Source organism: Parambassis ranga, chromosome 8 (assembly GCF_900634625.1).
Source record: "Parambassis ranga chromosome 8, fParRan2.1, whole genome shotgun sequence".
Taxonomy (NCBI): Eukaryota; Metazoa; Chordata; class Actinopteri; family Ambassidae; genus Parambassis; species Parambassis ranga.
In genome coordinates this window covers 6,179,392-6,200,602 of record NC_041029.1, presented here as the reverse complement: position 1 = coordinate 6,200,602, position 21,211 = coordinate 6,179,392, and the positions used below count along the sequence as shown (strand labels likewise).

The following is a 21,211-nucleotide window of genomic DNA, read 5'->3' as shown; positions in this document are numbered from 1 at the left end:
AATGTCCGAACCGTCTACGGTAGTAAAAGCACATTCAGTTCTTAGTATAAAATCTGCAAGTAACTTCTCTTTTTGAAACATATTTACAAAAAAAAAAGACTTACAATACAGGGATGGACATAAAACATAACATAAAACTTTTTTCTTCAATATTAGAAACTTACAACAATTATATATGAACATAGTTTATATCATAATACTAAACTTTACAGTGATACCAGACGTGTACTGCATCCTAGAGTCTACTGCTCACACAGTCAGAAAATAAGCATGCAACACAGATCTGCTTGGTGCATATGGAAATAGCATTTAAACACTCTTTCTGACCTGCATTATGCTCATAGCTATGATTTCTCTTTCTCTCTCTGGAGTTATGACACGTCCTACAAAACAACAGATATATAAACGGTCCCAGTTTGTTTTGTTTTTTTTATTGACACCATTGGGAAAGGCCAGAGGGGAATAAACATTACAAGGACTTGTAATAGAAATGTTTTCTTCCACTTCTACTTTGGCACTCATGAGAGTATACTACCTCTTTTATTTATTTATTTTGAAATATATAAATATAGTATACACATGTAGCAGTTCATAACTAGATAAAGCCGAGACGGAGCAGAAAAATATGTTTTTTTTATGTGAAATGAAGGAAGTTGAATGAGATGAGGAGAAAATTTAGTAACTGATACTGAGACACATTCATACACAAGAGAAAGGCTGTGTAGGTCCGGATAAACACAGATACAGATTCGGAGTAAAAAGAACATCTTGTGTGATGTTAGGAAAATAAAATAAAAATAAATCAGTAGAATGTTGTGTTCTGCTCTCTTCAGACTATTTCAGACCGCCTCAGTCATTTCTGCACACAGCCAATGATAACTAGTGGACAGAACAGGATGGTATGGGTCCGCTGACAGTGGTGGAGGTTGGAAGGAACCTGTATTCAGTGAGAGTCATGCTTTTTTTCCCCCCCGCCCCCCTCTTCCCGCTCTCTCCTCATACCACGCTCTGCAGGGACGGATGAATGAACTGAGGGTTGATGAAGGAGAAGCCGGCGAATTCGCTCTGGTCGATGTTGGCGATGACCAGCTGATCCGGCGGGGTCAGCACAGGCTGGGCACGGGTGAAGAACTTGTCAAAGTTTTCTGCTCCTTTGCCGCACTGAAATAAAGAGATTATAAAAAAAAAATATGTTAGATGATGTTTTGATTGTGGACTCGTGATGAAGGACCTTTCCCACGGGGAAGGTGGTGCAGAGAAAAAGTCAAAGCCTGATGTGTAGCCAGGGCAGGATGTGTAATTAGATTAGCACCCACAGTGGAGGTCATTAACATCAGCTTGCAGCTCCACTCTGGGGCCCTGAATGTATGTACAGCACATATACATATCAGCCGTCACAATGCAGGAAAACCAGAGCGATTCCCTCAGAATGAGTAATCCAAAACAAAAACAAATCTGCCGGATTATAGATCCTGCTGCTTGGGACACATTATCTCAGGAGACGTATCAGCACGTCAGACATTTTCAGCTGCTCCTTAATATTACAGAAGCCAAAGCCATAAGCCACAGATGGATCTTTTGTTTGCAGTCCCTTCAGACCAATTAATGACGCAACACACCACACAAAGCCCCCTGAATGGATGGATCCACTTTTAGAAAATGTTTTCCTCCCCCCGTGTGAGTGTAGACAGATACATCCGCTGCGTAACCCTGCATTTATTGTAGCCCTTGTGTGGAAGCAAAGGGAACTCTGCTCTTAGAGAGCTATTTTTAATCCTCGGTGGCAGCGCTTGTGTTGCTACAGGCGCTTATGGGCAGCGAGGAGATGGAGGACGCAGGGGGGGCGTTTGTAGTGACAGGAGGAGGTTTAGGTGTCGGTTGGAGGGTGGCAGGTTGGTTGCAGCTGGGATCCAGTCTTCAGATCAGACTGCGATGGGCGCATGAAGATAGACTTATAAATGCAAAAGACTGAATATCTGCTGCATGTTAAAAGGACAGACAGAGAATAAGACACACAGCTGGGTGTTTGGTGGCATTTCATATTTCATGTGTGTTTCTTGGTTTTCCTGGTTTACTTCGAAAGTCTAGTTTCTTCCTGTTTTTCCCGCCTTGTTGATTAGCTGCCATGATTGTCTTCACCTGTGTCTTGTTCACATTGTGGCCTATATACCATCACAGATGGTGTCCCCTCACACACACACACACACACAGTGTCCCCTCACACACACACACACAGTGTCCCCTCACACACAGTGTCCCCTCACACACAGTGTCCCCACACACACACTGTCCCCTCACACACTGTGTCCCCTCACCACTTTGGGTTTAAATGGCGGCTGGATCTCTTTGTTGGCCAGGCGCTCCCAGTCGATGCGTCTGAAGAAGGCCTGCTCTCTGATGTCCCTCTCGCCCTCTGGGCCACAGCCGAGACGCTTTGATGGGTGCTTGGTCATCAGCTGGTGACAAGAAGAAGAGGAAGAAGAGGAGGAAGATGTGATGTGTGCAGCAGCTTTAGGCTCCAGGGACAAGTGACAAAAGTCACTCTAAAAGGGAAAACCTATTTGAAGCTAACATATACAGTGACCACACACCTGCCTACTTTATCTTGTCAGCAACATTATGCAGAGTCAGATTGACACTCTGTTAAATATAGCAACACACAATGGTGCTGCATTTTCATTTGTTGCAGCAGCCACGTTTAATTCAAATCATTTGGAATGTGGAGCAGAGGATACTCTGGTTTGTTCTGAGGCTCATGGCTACAGAATGAGTATCACTATAAAAAGATGGCAGGTTATTAAAAGACTCCATCAGACTTGAGTCTGAATTTCAATAGAGGGTTTGTGAATTGACTTTGAAAACTAATTTCCTGCCTGGCAAATAATCATGGCACGCGTGATGCTGCTGCATCGTGATGTCACAGCTGCGGGGGTGTCAGGTGGTTGTCAAATAATGGGAAAAAAGTTGTGACATTACTGTACGAGGCACAGAACAAAGTGACGCCCTGCTGCAGAGCTGAATAGAAAGCTGCCATCCATGTCATATCTATATCATAGCTATGCTGCTATAGGCCCACAGTGCTGGGTATGTGGTGGCTGTTAAATAACACTAGATCTACTCACTCCCTTGCAGATGGACACAGCCTCTTTGGACATGGACTTGGGGTAGGACACGTTGTGCTCCATGATGGACTGGAAGAGCTCGTCTTCGTCTTCTCCGTCGAACGGCGGCTGAGGAGGACAGACGCAGCACAGAGTTGGGGTGCATGCTGTGATGATGATGATTTACAGCTCGCTTATGTGACAGACGCTGAGGTGACATCATCAGCAGGTGACAGCGAGCAGCTGTGGTGTCAGGTACATTTCAAATGTGTTGTTACATGAATAGTATGGGTGCAATGGGTGTTTTGGATTCACTAAATGAAAAAATAAACAGTAAATCCTGTTAACACAGTGGCACTTTGTGTGGTCTGTTTGTTTGTGTGATTCACGTATGAGTATAAAAAATATCTCCTGCCAAACTGTTGCCTGGAAACAGGACCTAACCTTAACAAAACCTGCTGTTATCCCCTCACTGTGATTACTTGGAGTTTCTAAGTTCCAAGGACATGCACGGTTTATTAAAGAAATGGGCTGCATCTACAGTGGTGTGAGTAATTTTATTATCAGACAATTTGCTCACTAAGTTACAAGAAAATCAAAGCGATGCAGTGTTAAACTTGAAGTTGTCTTGGCTGTTTCCTGTTTCACAGTCTACCTTTTCTGCAGGGATGAGTCCTAAAACCTGGACAAGCATGTTCCCACAGCCTGAAGCCAGTAGGGTGGCAGTAAATGTGTGTGTGTCTTTGTGCGAGACACTTAACAGTAAGTTGGTGTGTAAATGTGTTTGTGAAGAGTGGGCGAATAGAAAGTGTCAGTTGATGTTGTGAGTGTTTCTCCAGCAAAACAACACATTACCTGTCCTGCCAGCATCTCATACAGGAGAACTCCATAGGCCCACCAGTCCACTGACTTTCCATAAGGCTGGTATGCTATAATCTAATAGAAATGAGAGAAAATAAAAAGGTTGAAATAAAAAAAAAACATCCAAGTGTTTGTCTTCTGTTTAAGAAAATATGAATAATGCGGAGTTACAGGTGAAGACATGACAGAGAAGTGTACACACACACCAGCATTTCTCTCGAATCAACCGCCATTAAATACAGTCAGCTATTTTGAGCTGCCACAACAAAGGCGCTTTCTCCTACCGTGCAATTTGCCATCCTACACCTCCCTCCCACACACAGTCTACACACACACACACACACACAATTACAATCATGCAGACACACAAGCGGAGAGCTAAATCACAGCTGCACTCGCTGCACACACAAATGCAGAGTTATGGTTTGTTACACAGCCTTCCACAAACAACAAACCCGCAGCTACAAAGCGATCATGTCTGTGGAAGGTTTAATATGCTATAGAAAGAGAATCCAGGGTTAATAAATGGTTAAATAATATGATTTAATTTCACTACAAGTCAGTTTATCATAGGTTCTCTGTGAGAGAGCAGCAGTGTAAGGACTTCCCTCTCCTCCCACCTGGGAGACACTATGCCCCCCCACACCCCCGTGAGTCAGTGCAGACAGATGAGAGTAAATAGATCCACAGAGCATGTACACACATTACCTCACTGATACATCATGTCACCCGTTCCTACATCTATCCTGTAATGTTGGTTTGCCACAGTGTGTGCGGAGATGTGACACCGCCTCTCCTTCGCAGGTACATGTCAGCTCATGAGGTGAAGTGTGTGCGACTGTGTGTGGTGTTGGGACACTGTGACAACAAACACATTGGCAGTTGTTGAGCCGCCTTGATGCTGTTTTCTTCACCTCTGGTGCGATGTAGTCCGGGGTGCCGCAGAAGGTACGCGTGGTCATCCCTTCATACATGTTCTCCTTACACATGCCAAAGTCAGCTATCTTGATGTGGCCCTCGGAGTCCAGCATCACATTGTCGAGCTTCAGGTCCCTGCGGCACAGAAAGCTTTGTAAGCATGTGTCGCTCCTCCATCTCAGAGCAGTTTATCGGTCTGCAGCACGCATCAGAACAAACAGCCGTTTCTTGGCTTCAAATCATGTTTCTATCAGGCTTTGCTGCTCTTAAAATGCAGCCTGCATCTCTCGCCGGTGTTTATGTCTCTCTGGAGTCAGAATGCCAAACACAAGGCTGCTCATTTGTAAAAATGGATGTGAGCTCTGTTCATTTTGAAGTTCTGAGGGTGACCTTAGAAATGAGCGTAGAGTTAATATTCAGCTCCATCCTACGCTCTGCGCTTTAAACACAGTCGAGGGGCTCTTAATTCCTGCTTCTGTCTGTCTGTTCTCTCTTTATTGATTTAATATACTGCTGTGATGTGATATTAAAGACCTGTGATGCCACACTGGTGCACAACATCACCACAATGATCTGCATCTTCTGACACACACACACACCTGTAGATGATTCCCTTTCGGTGCAAGAAAAACAAACCGACAGCGATCTCAGCTGCATAAAACCTGCAAAATAGAGAGAAGACATGTAAACATATAACACAAACAATACGATCAAACATAGGAAACAGAAATATTTCATACACAAACAGTCATTGCTGCTCTCATCAGGCTGGAAAAGTCATACACAGTCAGAGTTTGGAGTCTAGACAAATTGTGTACAAATAGAGGAAATTCAAGTCTATTGTTAACCTCCACAGGAGTGGTCTATCAACAAAGATCACTACAGAAACAAGTCATATAATAATCTGTGAGGGATTACAAAGGAACCCAGGGTGACCTCTAAGCAGCTGAAGGTCTCTCTAGGTGCTGCCATGTTGATAAAGAATGCAGATACAGCTCCTGGTAACACTTCTGCCTCTACAGATGTCACTGAGCGCTTTTCTCTGAGGCAGACACAGAATGCTCTGGTTTATCCACCAATCGTTGTTTGGGCCCTCTAAATTAAAACATATCTTTTAAATACACCCACTGGTGGCTCAGTTCAGCGGAGGCTGACTCTGGATCCATGTTCAATGGTAAGGTTAGCTGCAAAGGACAGGAGGACAGGGACAGACTATCTACTGCTGAGCTCTGTTATCACTGGAGCTGATACAGCCACCTGATTGGTTTAAACTTCAGAGATAGCAACACAATCCACATTTTTGTGTAGATCAAGGCGACATTTTGGTGAAACTGTATTCATAAACATAACGAGTAAAAACAAACATTGTAGAAATGTAGTGGAGTAGAAAGTATAGATAATGTAATGGAGTCAAAGTCTACTCTGTTAAACATGGTGGTGGTAGTATCATGGTTTGGGCCTGTTCTGCTGTATCTGAGCCAGGACGATGGAACAATGAATTCTGAATTATACCAGAATATTTATTATAATTCAAGCAGCACTATATGTGTATGTGTGTATGAATCAGGTGTGTTCTTACACAGCCTGCGGCTCCTTGAACTTGCCCATACGTTGGATATGATACATGAGGTCTCCTCCATTAATGTACTCCATCACAAAGTACAGACGATCCTAGAAACCAAAAGAAGTTTGTGGCTGTAAATATATGTGCAAAAACAGCAGCATATTACACTGAATGATCCTGACACAGCCTGTGAATATATAATGCTATCCAGACATGAGTCTAAAGCCACATATAAGAGAGGTTTTTATTTCAGTACAGCAGCCTGGTCAGGATTTATATCTATATCATAAGCTTTGTAAATGCAGGTTTTATTGAAGACTCCTTGAGTCACCCTGTCTACGCACAAAGCTGACGTCATACGGGAGACTTCGTATTCAAGGGTGGACTCAGCTGAGCTTCAATTTTCTCTGCAGGGGCGCCAGTAAATAAATGTAGAATGTAGAAGAGGCAAAAAATACACACACTGCACTGGTTTCAAATGTCTGAATGGAAGGCTGATGGAAGACTAATGCAGGAGGATACTGGCCCCCTTTAAATCAAGAGAAACAGATGTTGTTATTATTATTATCATTATCATTACACACCACAGTCTGAAAGCAGGAGTGTAGGTGCGTGAGGAAGGGAGGTTTGTCTCTCAGGGCCAAGACTCTCTTCTCCACCATGGTACATTCAACGTCGTCGTCCTGGATCACCACGTCTTTTTTCAGGATCTTTATGGCATAGAGCTCCTCCGTTGACTTCATCTCTGCCAGCATTACCTGCAGAGGTCAAAGGTCACGGTGAAAGAAGAGCCCAAAAAAAAACAGCAGCAGGAAGAAAAAAAATGGCTCCCACCTTGCCAAAGCTGCCCTTCCCCAGGAGAGCCAGGAAGTTGAAGTCGCTGAGTCGCACTCGGTCCATGTTTCCTGAAGGGAGGCTGAACCGCCGGTGGTCTGACGGTGTGATCACTTTTTTACCGTGGCCCAGCTTGGCTTTCTGTACAACACACACAGTAAACACATCAAATGAAAGACTGCATCCATCCATGTGATATATTCACATATATAACCACATCTATATATTACAATACTATAATGCAACGACTACAAAATGTGATAAAAATATCTCTCCAAACGGTTGAAAATGCAACAGTTTCTCTGTTAAAAAACAAAATCACAATGTAGTATCAGTATACAATAGTGAATAATGTAGTTTTATTTTAAAAAAATATTATGTGGTTTGTTACATTTTCAATCCCTTCGCAGATATTTTATATATCATTGTTTTGCATGCTGGTAATCACATTAACACACAATGATAAGTTAGTAATTACATTTTATAATATTGCAAACAAGAAAGGTGGTTTGTAATAATCAAATGAAGCTTGACTAATCTTTTTGACTGGAGTGATGCGTTTGTTCCACTGACATGCCTTTTTATTTATTTTTTTGTCATGAGACGCTCAGCAGGACTTCACTACTGGTGTATTTTGTCAAACTGTCAGGTGCCAGTGTTGCAAAGCTTCCCCCGTTGTTAAAATGACCGGCCTGTGAAAGGATCTTTGAACAAAAAGGGCAATTAGGACCCTGTCGGCTCCCATCATGGGCTCCAGTGGTTGTCTGTTTCTGTCAGATGCAGCAGAGAGAGAGAGAGAGAGAGAGAGAGAGAGGAAACGACAACTGGAGGGGCGATGGGAGCCGTTGCCACGACAACCGTTCCTCTACTCACAGCTTGATGTGATAATAAACTGGACACCATAATTGGTATTTAATTCGGGTTAAGTGGCTCTACTCTACATATGCACCTCGTCAGGTCAGTTAGCGGCAGACCGATACAAACTTTAACCAGACGGATGAGTCAGTTTTTTTATTTTGACTCAGAGGAACTTTAGATCAGCGAGCTAAGAGATGCATTACAGTTAATAGGTGTAACATATATAGTCTTTCCTGAGGGCCAAACTATATTGTCCTTTATGGGTCTGGCTGTATTTTGGGATTGACTGTAATGCTGCAGATTGAATTTAAAGCTTTTTCTGATTTCTCTATTGTAAAATCTGATCCTTTTTGGTCTCTGATGTTCTTGGTATGATGTTAGCATTGTCATGTATGTGTAGATATTTTCAGCATGTCAACACAGCACACAAAAAGTGTACACTATGCCTACTTGTTATAAAAACCTTAACCTGGAGAGACACCTAGTGGTCAACAGTAAAACACATTTCATTTAGACACCAGTGCATTTACACCAACTGTGACGTTGTGAAAACAAAAAACAACACATCAAGAAAACCCACATCCACCTGTCTCAACAAATGTGGCAGGCACACAACAGTCTTATAATACATACAACACTGCCATTGTGTGAAGAGATCTGCATGCACACCAGGCACACCAACACCCTGTGTGTGTGTCTGTGTGTGTGTTCATTACTGTGAGTGAGTGTCCATCCATGCTTCACATCCTAACTGCCTTCTATAGTTCAGACCAGACTAGTAGAAGGCAGATTGTGTGCACACCATCAGCCAGTGAGGAGCAGGTATGAAGCTCTCTCAGCCAATGGCAGCGCACCAAAGGATGATGACACCCGCCAGAGGCCCGAGCGCGCCACAAATTTACTAACAACAATGCTGTGTGGTGTTTGCGTGAAAGATAAGGAATATATATGTATATATACTGCATTTACAGATGCTGTATGTACAGGATTTTTTTTATACAGCATTAATAATAAAGCCTGTCAGGTTTTGCTTGCTGGGGTGTTTCATCCTGCTTCTGTCTTTATCAGACACTAAGGTGGTGCTTCAGTCAATTTGTAACAGTAATAAATTACACATTTGAAATGTTTTTGGAACATAAACTGTACGATAACGATTTTTATTATATATATTCTTTTAAAAACATTTGTGCACAGGATAAGGGTCACTGCAAAAGAAGAGGTGTATAGACTATAATTTGAATAATTTCTGTGTTTTACTTAAAAATAAAAAAATAAAATAAAATCAGAATTTTAATATAATTAATCTCAGAAAAAAGACATTATAAGAAAATTATTATATATAATATTATTTTGTTATTATTATTATTATATAATATTATAATAATTATAATAATATATTATTATATAATATTTTAAGTGACTCTAGTCATATAAGACTTTTTCCTGAGTTTATAAATCACAACTTGAAGAAAGAAAAGTGTCTGCGGGACTTTATAACAGAATTCTTTCACGGTGACCATAATCCTCTTCATAATCTGACTTTTGTTTCAACACCATCTTGGGAAATTGTGAACTTGTTCTTTATGGTTGTCACTGATGGTGCAGCAGGGTCCTTGTTCTTCTGCATTACAGTGTAATCCCTTTAATTTCATGAATTCATATAAAGTTAGTGTGAGGGAGTGCAATGTATGTATAACAGCAAGCAGATTGGGCCGGTCCAGATATATGCTGTTGAAAGCCTTTGTTAGTAAATCTGATTGATTTGTGGAATCTCAGGAGAGATCCACAAACAATTCTAGTTCAAAGTGAAGCAAGCTGGAAGTGTGAGAAACAGAGATGAAGCAGGCAGGAGAGCTACCTTGAGATAGTGGATATTTAACTGACAGGCCTAGAAGAAAGAAGAAACTCACTTATTAGTCAAAGGTTTGCTGGTGTGTGTGTGTGTGTGTTACAAAGAAGTTACAAAGACACATGAGGACAGAGACATGACAAGTCAAATCATGTTTGAACCATAAAAGGATTTAAAAAAAAAAACATGACTAGAAAACTAATTTAATCCTGTTCTGTCACATCTATTGTATCTCACCCTAGTTCCCATGGCAACCACACAGTTGTGAGAAGACGCCAGCATCAGAGGAAAGTCAAGGTCAGTGTTGTACAGTAGGGAGACGAGCAGGAAAATTAAAAACAAGACTCAGTGTCTTGAGGACTGCTGTGAGGAGATGATATTTACACTTAATATTAAAACACCTGCACACACACACACACACACACAGCTGCACTTTAATAAAACTTCCCTCACTCTGTTCCATCTGCTTTTATTGAGCCTCATACATACTGCACGTATTGCACTGTTCATCTGCAGTGTGCCTGTTTCTTAATAATATGGACATAAGGACGCTGTAGGCTGAATGTTGTAATGTATATCTGAACTGCCAAAAACCTGCAGTGCACACATCGGCCACTAGAGGGCGAGAGTTAGCAGTAAAGTCGCCTAAGGCTCCAGACTGTACACAGAGGAGGTGTCTGTGTTTCTGCGTGTGTTTGAATTATACATTTTTTCAAATGTACATGCACTTTCCGTGTAAATAACAAACAAAAAAAACACAAAAAAATGAGATGAGTCATAACAAAGCAGGATTCTTTAGGTGGATTCACTGAAGCCAACCAAATAGCCAACATCAATTAAGAAAATGCAATTTGGTCATAAAGGAACAGTTCACCAAGTTTCCATTTTTTTCTATAACTGGAAGTGCTCATTAATTTTAATTTATCTACAGTCTCCTTTTATAACACTTCCTGTATGTGTTAGAAAAGTCTCAATATAAACAAACTCAGTGGTGAACAGGAAATTATGAATGGGTCGTCCACACAAACCTGCAGGTTCAATCATATAACTGATCATTAGAGGTAAGATAAGACAGTGTGGACACTGTGTGTCCACACTGTACACACAGTATGAGGGTGATTATAATATATTATAATCTGCTCCTCCTGCACTTCTCACAGAGGGCTTTGCTGTTGTCCGCTCTGTGCAGTCTATGTTCCACCTTCTTCCTTCAGCTGTATTTACTGTACTGTGGACTATGTGATGTAAACAACAACAACAAAAAAAGATCATTCATGTTAATACCGAGGGAAAATGATCTCCCTCTGTGGCACACAGGGTGAAAAGCACAAGCGGGAATAGACTGAGGTTACCATGGTGACAGAGGAGAGAAACACATCTTGTTATAGTGTGTGTGTACAATGGACGTGTGTGTGTGTGTGTGTGTGCAGATAGAGAAAATCTACTAATGTCTTTATTGAATCACCTCAAACTTCTGTCGGAGCTCCAGGTTGACGTCGTCCACCTCGGGAATGGGGACGTTGTAGTACTCTCCCTCTTCCTGGTTCAGCAGCTTGAACCTGAGAGAGCAGAGAGTCTCATTAAGGCTATAATGAACATATTTACTCATTTAAGTGATCACTCATGCATCTCTGTTTTCTCCTTGCACCCACTCACACAGATATAAATCTGACTTCTTCTGCACCATTGAAGGTAGCAGCTGGTTTACACTCTTTGAGCGACTGCAGGTCTGTTCTGTGTCAGCTGTGCCAACGTGACTCTACTTCCTCGCTAATGTACACATCCTGTCTAATGACCTGCAGTATGCTATACAAAGCCAACACCATGCACACAAACACACACAGATGAGGTGTAGTGGTTTCCAACATCCTGGTATTTCCTGGAGCTTCAGGCTGCACTCCGAGCAGCAGTCGATCAGGCTGGGTTTAGGCTAAGTCGAGGCAGGTATGCTAACATGGTTCACAGAAGAGTAACATCTCTGTGAGTGTGTGTTTATCAGAGTGAGACAGAGCAGCCAGACAGAGACAGGGAGATTAGGAAATGACGCCAACAGGTGGATGGAGTCGTCTGTTATACGCACAGGGTGCTGCTGTGTGGATGTGAAGCTGGTGGCAGTAGTTATTTTGGTCAGTATGGCTGCCAGCTCTGCCTTTATCCAGTATAAACAAGAGGGTCATCATGTAGTGGTACAAAAACCAGAGGCAGGTGTTTGTGTCCCATCACTGACCCTAGGTTACATTGCAGCTTGACATCAAACATATTTTGATAGGTACAGGAAACGGTGAATTTGACCATTTCTAACATCCTAAACAACCTGTAACAAGCTTTTATTTACATATTTTGTTGTAGTTATGGTTAATTCATGTGATTGTGAGTCTAATTTTCAACTACAGCTAAAATGAGTTTTTCAAGTATTTATAAAGTAATTAGTGGGTTTAAGATGCACCATGTTAGTGTTTTTTCTTTTCCTGTCTGGTTTGGGTTTGGTCTGTTGAAAATAAATGAGGATAAAATAAATGAGGCAGGACGATGACTGACCATCCACAGTTGGGGGCTTTGATGAGCTCGGACACTCCAAACGACATGGAACCCATGAAGTCGTTCCGGGTGGTTCGGTCCCAGTCCCACACCTCGATAGACAGACGCCGGTCCTTATCTGACGCTTTCAGTTTACTGAATAAACATATGCACAGGCAGAAGAGCTAAGACGTGTAGCAACAACCTGAGAGTGAAAAAATAAAAAAATGAAACACTCACAAGGTGAATGATTCATTCCAGCAGGGGTTGAGTGAGGAGCGGATGGTCCTGGTCTTCTGTTTGGTCTCGTTCTTTGGGTCTGGGATGAGTTTGAGTTTAACATAGGGGTCTGATAAACCATTCGGATCCATAGGTATCAGGTTCCTGGCTTCACCCACTGTGAGAAGACACAGCATACATTAATATATATATTATAAATATATGTCCTCATGTAAGATTGGTGATGTTAGATAGAGGGTTCATCAAACACATGCTGCTAACAGGTGCTTATGCAGCAAAGCATACCGTCCGAATTTACTTAAGTGTGAAAAAAAACACTAACAGGATTGTATCACTGGTGGGCGCACAAATGAAGAAGAAGAAGAAGAAAAAAAGGAAAACATTACTCTCCTAAACATGTTCTGTTACATAACAAGTAAATAAGACAGGTAATAATGGTGATAAATTAACTCTTTGGTGGAGGAAGTGTGCAGAGTTCTTTGTTAGTTAGCAGATAATGTGAGGGAGCCATGACGTCTCCCTGTGCTCTAACTGACAAATGGAATAAATGGAGCGCTAATACATAGCAACAGGAGTAAAAAGGATGAGGCGGCTTGAGCAGGCCACCTTCACCATGGCGACAACATGTACTATAAGTGGCCACTCCCCCCCCCCCCCCCCCCCCACACACACACACACACACTTAGCAACATCATGTGAACACACAAACAAACATCAGCCATGGGATAATCACATTAAACCGCATCAGAAATGTTAAATAACTGGAAATCATTAGTGTGTCTGGGTGTGTGTGTGTTTTTGTCACAGTCAAAGCAAAGAAAGAAACAACAGGCTACACGACAACTACTGTACATCTCTGCCAGCCAACCAATGACAAAACCATAACAGACGGAGAGCAGAGACAGGATCGCACCGAACCTCCATCGGGTCCCCTCTGCATAGTTAAATGTAATCAGAAAACTGAAGGTTTCAGAGTCAGTGTGAACTCACACAGAAGGACACACATTTTCACTCTGAAGCATAAATATTCCACCGCTGAATACAATCATCAGCTCATCTAATTCTCTGTGAGATTTATTCAGATTCATGTGGGCAGTTCGTCGTCGTTGTTTATAAAGCAGAAAAGCTCTGAGATGATTAAGGTATAGAAATGATGAAAAACACTAATAACAATGCAAGTAAAGACACACAAGCACTACATATTTATGTTCACAGACTCAAAAAGCACATTATAGGATCGCATAATTACAGTGGAAACACAAACCATGGAGTTTGTATGCTAACTTCAGATTATATCTGTGCAGTAATCTGAGAATATTTTAGAAATTGCCTAATTTTAAAGCAAAAAAAATCCACTTTTTTAGATGTTACTTTTGTTGTTGTGTTTTGTCACCTTCACATTCTTCCTGTCATGTGCAGTAGAGGGCAGTGCAGGTCTCTGTTTCAGAGTTGTACTCAGTCTCTGTCAGAAGCTTTTCCCTGCTTCATGAATGTGTTGTTTTAACCTCATAGTTGACTTTTTGTCCAGTCCAAATTTTCCGCTGCACTGATCACCCTCTGTGTTTTTTTTTGTCTCTGTCTGTCTCTCTCTCTCTCTGTCTCTCACTCACCCACAAACACACACACACACACAGACACAGAAAGACGCACAATGAAGTTAGAAGAGCAGAAGGAAAATCTCAGCATCCCACGTTCTATCGTCTAAATCCTCCCCTGTCCTGGCTGTGCCAACATTTACAGGCATCAGTCACCTCCATGGCAACGCTGGCACCAAACAACACTAAAGAAACTTCTATGAGCCTGTAAACATGCTAATGAGGTGCACACACGTTTCCATAAAAGATGGATCATATACTTATTGTACTCTACACTTGCATGTGTGATATACAGCACGTGTAAATTCTCTGTCTCTCATACACACACAATGAAACATTATCATCAGCAGAAGGACCATCTCTGCTGTCTGTTGTTGCTTAGATACAACAAGAGCTGCTTGCCTTCTGTATCCTCCCCTCTCCTCGCTTCTTATGAGGTAGCTGCTAATAAAATTAGCGTTTGTGTGCCTGCCTGTTCACTTGTTTGGGGATAAAGAAAATGGTTATTGTTTACATTATGCATGTATGCAGGAGACCAAAGACTGAAGCAGACGTTATCTCGGTGCTCTGTCCTGCAATGGGTCAGTGGAAGCCAGTTGTAGTCATTTATTGCCTAATGTCTTAGAAATCGTTTTTCATAAAATGCTGCATTTACATTTTAACAAAGACTCTTCACCCAATAACTGCCACAAAGCCACAGATTTCCTACAGGTACACTTGATAGCCGATATGTATATGAACTGAATGCCTGCTCAATGAAAATGTGCCACATTCAGAAATGACGTATCATTTGGATCTGAGAGCGGGTGCATGCAGGGCTGCGGTGGGCTGACAGTGTAATCTCCCAAAAAAAAAAAGGCTTTGAAATTCAAATGTGTTGTTGCATAACAATGCCATGTGCAACCAATGAATGCCTGATAATCTAGGGGGAAAGCTGTGCGGCCAAATGGGAGCTGGATGGATCCCTGCTGTGCAGTGTCAGGGACTTGAAAACAGACGTCACACACACACACAGTGGAGAGAGAAGGAGAACCAGAATGAACTGAGATTTCTGTTTTTGGTCAGGGTCATTTTAAGGAAGTTAATTTACTAGATACAGTCTTGTCTGGATGTATCTGGTAACACATTAACACTCTTTTTATATTGTAATATTAGCACAGTTTAACTTGTATACTTTACAAGATACAAACACAGTACATCTTTACTTGTACTCTTATTTTGAGTGCATACCTGACAAATGGCAGCATGCGGTGGTCAAAAAGCTTTTTTCAGGGTTTCAGCTGTGAGCCTGGGCTTTTATTTTGTTTACATTCATTACTGTGTTTATTTTGAAATCACTGACCTCCTTCTTGTTTCAGGTGCCAGTTTGTCTTGTGTCGTGTGCTTTGCATTAGCCTAGCTTTAGCCCCTGTGTACCTCTGCTTGAGCCTTTTGTGTATGTTTTTGACCACCCTTAGCTCAGCCCCTTTTCGACCTCAGCCTTCTGGTTGCAGACTCCTGCCTGCCTGACCATCCTCCTGCTTAGCTCTTCTGTACCGCGTGCTAATTTGTTTTCACCTGCACTTCAAGTTTGTTTTTTAATCCTGCTTGGATTTATCATGAAATACACAACTGGTGTGAGTCACGCATTAAAATGAGTGTAAGGGGTTAGTTAAAGATCATCTTTAAACACATGAGTTCAAACACGTTTTTAAGGAAAAAAAACAGTCAGCCATAGAACAGTCACCATTTTCGGCTACTATCGGGGTGAATAATGAAAAATAAAAACGTTCTGTTTTTATGACTGAAATATCACCCTCATGGTAGGTTTTCCTGGTGAGGACGGGCAGTTTAACAGACACATTCATGGCTGTGTAGCAAAAGGGAAGGAGCCACTCATCAATTTTCAAACGTATGCCAGATATGTCACAATTAAAGTGTTTGTTTTTCACTCTACTGTTGATAGGTAGAGGTCACCAGCAAGTTCTTTTCTTCTGGTGAATGCACAGCTTACTGTTGAAATACACATGTGTTCAGTAGTAGTAGTGTATTTCTGGAGTAAATCAACATCAATATTAGCCCGCTAACAAACAAAACAGCCTGTTTTCATTTCAAAAATCTCATATAAATATGAGATGTAGGTCTTAATTTGTGCTGAGTTGTGTCAGTGCAGGGAAAAAAATGTACTCTTGCTCAACTCTTGCTTTAAACCTGAGGCGAATATGTCAGCAGTGGGAAATCTCACCCTGAGTAAACCACTGTATGAACTGCAGTCCTCAGATGCTCTCTCTCTCTCTCTCTCTCTCTCTCTCTCTCTCTCTGTGTGTGTGTGCAGGTCACTGAGGAAGCATGTTTGCATGTTTTCTGTCTGCTTGTGCCCACACATTATTTATGTCACTTCTGCTGAGAAGACAGTGACCAGGGACAGCAGGGTGATGGAGGTAATCAGAGGGGATGGGAAAAAAAAGAAAGAAGGGAAGGAGGGAGGGAAAGGGCAAAAAGAAAACAATATGAGGGATCCAAACGAGGTGATGGATGAGAGAAAGAGACAAGAGGATGCAGAAGAAGAAGAGGATGTGACATTTAAGCCAGGAGGGGACAGGACCAGTCACTCAGCTGAGCAACAATCTGCTGGTTGAAACAAAAAGAGGAAGAGAGGAAAAAGGACAGATGTTTATGTCTTATTAAAGAAGAAAACAGACCCAGACATAGCATGAATGACAGGACAGAAGCTCTGCAGGTACTGAGGAAGCACGGAGGTGTGAGCTGAGCTGAGGTCTCCGAGGAACAGGGAGGAGAAGATAACAGGAAAAGTCAATATGGGAGGGAGGAATGGATGGAGCGGGAAGATAGAGGAGGAGAGAAGGAGGATGAGGGGGTAACAGTGAGAGAGAGAGAGAGAGAGAGAGAGAGAGAGAGCCTGAGGAGATGTGTCTGTTTTCTTGGCTGGAAAGATTTAATCAAGTTCACAACGGTGCGGTGAACCACAAAGGCCCGCCACTTGTCTGTGCGAGCCAGAGGGGAGACGGAGAACAAACTGAGGCTGCACTGTTCAGACTGCTGCCATTACAGAGGGAGGGAGGGAGATGAAAAAAAAAACACACCTGAACATTTCCATCCTCTGCCCTCACTCCCTGCTGTGTTGTTCTCAGTGATCTTTATCACAGCCAAAGCTTTGTCTCAGTGATTCCATCATCTTCCATCTCTATTCCATCTGAATGAATGGAATTTGAATAGTGCTTATTAATATTTATAATGAGAATTACTGTCATCACTCTTCATTTAACATTAACTTTTTTTTTTTGGGGGGGGGGGGGGGGCACATTCTTAGTGTGTGTGACTGAATTTTGTATTTTTTTGTTATTCCAAATATGGGCAAAGAGGCGAGTCAAGTGGCAATGTCAACACATCTGGTCAATAATACTGCACATCCTCCTAATATGACACATGGTTGTGTTTGTGCTAATGAAACATATGGAGATATTGCCAGACGTCATCCAACCACGTCCCTGTCCCTCAGCTGCAAGGTGCGTCCATCTCCACCAGGGGCAGCATCACTTTACTTTACACTGACAACTTTCTACAACTCTGATAAAAACAGATAGAGCAGCTGTTGAAGTAAAAAATAAACACACACGTTTGTCACGTCTAAACTATCAACCACACATATGCCAGCAGCAGGTGCTGCAGTCCTCATGTCAGGTGACACCAACGCTTTCACAAATGCTGGAACACAGGTGGGAGTTGTGGCATGTGTGTGTGTGTGTGTGTGTGTGTGAGCTTAAAGCCAAGGACAACAGAAACCGACTGTTAAGACATCAACTCAACATAGCAACAGCCGCCTTTCTCTCTCTCTCTGTGGAATGTGAGCCAGTTCTGTTTCAGCTGTGTCGTTTAGCCTAATGTGAAAAGACTGAAGTAATCACGTCAACAAGACCACCGCTGTCATCTCCCCGGTTAGCCTTCTGCCTCGTCCGCTTGTCATCAACCCAACAGACAGGCGATAACAAAGACGCGAAACATGCATTGGATCAAAGTGTGCTCAGCAGGATGTGGAGTACAGTAATACACTGCAAGCACAGCAAGCAATCAATGTAAGGCTGCACGTTCCATGTGGGACCATAAACAAACAAACAAACACATTCTTATGAAAGCAATATACTTTTCACTTTAGCTGTAGCTGCAGGTTATTCTCATCTGATTCCCACTGAGTCACAAACTGTTTATTGGCTTCAGCAGTCATATTCCCTGACCACCTCTGTCTCGCCATGCTGTAGTGCGTAAATGTGTGTGTGTGTATGTGTGTGTGTGTGTGTCTGTGTGAGAGAGAGAGAGAGAACGAGAGGTTATGGAAGTGACCTGGCAGTCATTTCTCTCTCTGCCAAAAGGTTTTCTAACACAGGGATAGTCCTCTATTCCAGGTGCTGCTCTTGACTGACAGGATAATTTAGAGGTGTTGACACACACACACACACACACACACACACACACACGCGAACACACACACGTATACAGTAGTAAGGCAGTTGTGGCTTAGTTTTTATGCTGGCAAAGAAGCATGCTACAGGTATCATTTTCTGCCTTTTTGGCACTGTATAGAGCCGATTAGAGAGCTGCTGAATAGTTAATTAACACAAGCCGCAGATACAGCAGTAGCCCGAAGTGATGAATATGAATAAATCCAATCACTGACGTCACTTGCTAACGTCACTTGTAACATTTGTTTTGGAAGCCAGGATGAAGATAAAATAAACCAACCTGTGACGTGTAGCCTGTCGCAGCTGACCTCGATCTTGAGGAAGAGGCGACCTCGGCGCTCTGTGTGGTCTGTCCCACACAGGCTTGGCACGTTGACCACACACTGCTTGTGCACGTTCATGTCACAGGCTGTAAAAAAACAAAGAAGAAAGAGGCAAGAGGACATGAGACACAGTGTGTATTAAAACTCCATTTGAGGACACGTTAAGGGTAAGTGGGGTTATTTGCTCTGGATACTCTGGATTTAATAAGGTTTATACAACTTGCAAGGCACTGCAAGCTGAGTACTTTGTCTCAGAGGGAGAAGTACAGAAATAATTTGCGCAGTGTGATGATGGGGAATTGAACAAAACAAAGCACAGAGCTGAATTCCTCAAGACAGCAAAACACAATGAATAAAAGATAAATAAAATACATTCTGATACTTTAAAAGACACCAAAGAAAAAAAGAGGGCAGGGAGTTGGGTGTTTTACATTTTTCACTTTGCACTGAAGTACCATCTGTGCAACTGCTTTTATTTCAATTTTTAGATCTGCCTCTTGGGAGGGAAAGGTTAGTAGTGCTACCACTCAACAACAAGAAAAAGACAGCATATTGTAAACAGACACTCACAATATCTTCAGTAAAGACACTCTTTAACTTTGCTAGCATGAGAAACACTGCCCTCTAACTTTCTGCTCTCCCTCATCCCTCCCCCTGCTCCCTCCCCTCCATCCTTCCTCCTCCTCCTCCTCCTGGCAAGCTTGTCAGGCTGACATGCTGGGAGGAGACAAGAAGAAGAGACGAGAGATAGGGGAAGCAGCTCGTAATAGCGATGGCCTCCCCACATCAATTTGTTCTGGTGTGCTCCCATTACCATCTGCGATGAGGCCGCCACCAGAGACACACAGATGGATGGACAGAGTAAGAGGAGGAGAGAAGGAGGGCGGGTGATGGATGGAGATGGCGTGGAATCAGGAGGGAACGGGGGACAGAGGAGGGAAGATGAAGGGAATCAAAAGAGAAGAGACGTAAAAGACAAAGGAAATTAAATAATATGATGCAGAGGAGAACACACAGTAAAGACAAGAAGTGGGAGGACACTGAGACTTAAAATGAGGAGAACACAGTGCAGTTGGGGTCATGCATGCAAAGAAAGAAGGGAAGAGTTAAAAGAGGAGTGTGGGTGGAAAGAATGGGAGTGCAGAGATGGCTCAGCTGGGTGAGAGAGAGAGTGAAATCTGCCTGGAAAGCACATGTGGCTGAGTGTAGTACAGTACCAGCCCATTCCCATCTGTTCTCATTAGGACTGGCTCTAGGATGCAAAACCAACGCTGCACATTCAACACAGGTGCACACACACACACACACACACACACACACACACACAGAGGTGGTGATACTCACTGTCACATTTCATCCCTTGGTGAATGAGGCCGTAGAGCAGTGAACCGCAGTGGTCACAGAAGGTCGGGCTGCCGTATGAGTGAATCTTGAACTTGTGCTTGCTTCTGGGGTCCTGAGCGACAAAGACAGAGACATGAAAAAAACAGTAAGACATAAAAGTACAAGTTAATGAGGCAAAAGAACCAAAGTCTGGCCAACAGACAGAAGTTTTCAGAACCATATGGCCTGGGCGACTAAAAAGGAGAGTTTCATAACTAGATCCCTCTGTAATATTAGATATACTGTTTGAAAGTTTTCCAGCTGTCACCGTTTCTTCTCTGACTGAGCAGCTGTGTCTAACCAAGCAGCAAAGTCTGGGTACAAAAAAAAGTCACTTGCTCACCTCACATCAACTCCACCTTAAGAGTAAAAACAAAGGTGGATGAACACTTCAAAAAGTCATTAGAGGTGCAATTTTGGAGCGTATTGTGGAGGCTCTACATAAAACATAAAAAAATCAAGTAATTTGGCCAAAATGGTGTAACAGAGGTGGGCGGGCAAAGCTTTTCTGCTGGAGGATGCACTTTTACATTGGCTCCATTGTTTCTTGACTGCTGCTCGATTCGATCTGTCATCTTGTCCATCAAGTCAAATGGCTTCAAATGGGCAAAATGTAAAAGTTACCCTGATTTCCTCCTAATGCATAAAAAGAAAGAAAGAAAGAAAGAAAGAAAGAAAGAAATCCTCCCCATTGCAGATATTATGCAGTTG

At 42.4% G+C, this 21,211-nt stretch overlaps 1 protein-coding gene across 4 annotated transcripts in view; it reads right to left on the bottom strand.

Annotated features, from left to right (window-relative positions):
* Positions 1 to 662: 662 nt before the first annotated feature.
* The window catches only part of prkcab (protein kinase C, alpha, b), a 73,289-nt gene continuing 52,740 nt past the window's right edge, over positions 663 to 21,211 (bottom strand). Inside the window, exons 4-18 of one of the 4 annotated variants that reach the window (XM_028411506.1) lie at positions 20,462 to 20,573; positions 19,075 to 19,203; positions 12,743 to 12,899; positions 12,524 to 12,658; positions 11,451 to 11,544; positions 9,995 to 10,024; positions 7,279 to 7,419; positions 7,029 to 7,202; positions 6,460 to 6,551; positions 5,480 to 5,542; positions 4,877 to 5,015; positions 3,957 to 4,037; positions 3,123 to 3,230; positions 2,316 to 2,456; positions 997 to 1,161 (exon numbers count right to left, since the gene is read on the bottom strand). In XM_028411506.1, the coding sequence (XP_028267307.1) occupies positions 997 to 1,161; positions 2,316 to 2,456; positions 3,123 to 3,230; positions 3,957 to 4,037; positions 4,877 to 5,015; positions 5,480 to 5,542; positions 6,460 to 6,551; positions 7,029 to 7,202; positions 7,279 to 7,419; positions 9,995 to 10,024; positions 11,451 to 11,544; positions 12,524 to 12,658; positions 12,743 to 12,899; positions 19,075 to 19,203; positions 20,462 to 20,573 (1,761 nt within the window). Of the gene's footprint in view, positions 1,162 to 2,302; positions 2,457 to 3,122; positions 3,231 to 3,956; positions 4,038 to 4,876; positions 5,016 to 5,479; positions 5,543 to 6,459; positions 6,552 to 7,028; positions 7,203 to 7,278; positions 7,420 to 9,167; positions 9,186 to 9,994; positions 10,025 to 11,450; positions 11,545 to 12,523; positions 12,659 to 12,742; positions 12,900 to 19,074; positions 19,204 to 20,461; positions 20,574 to 21,211 lie in introns of all 4 variants that reach the window. The other 3 variants (XM_028411508.1, XM_028411507.1, XM_028411505.1) reach the window with 3 other exon arrangements.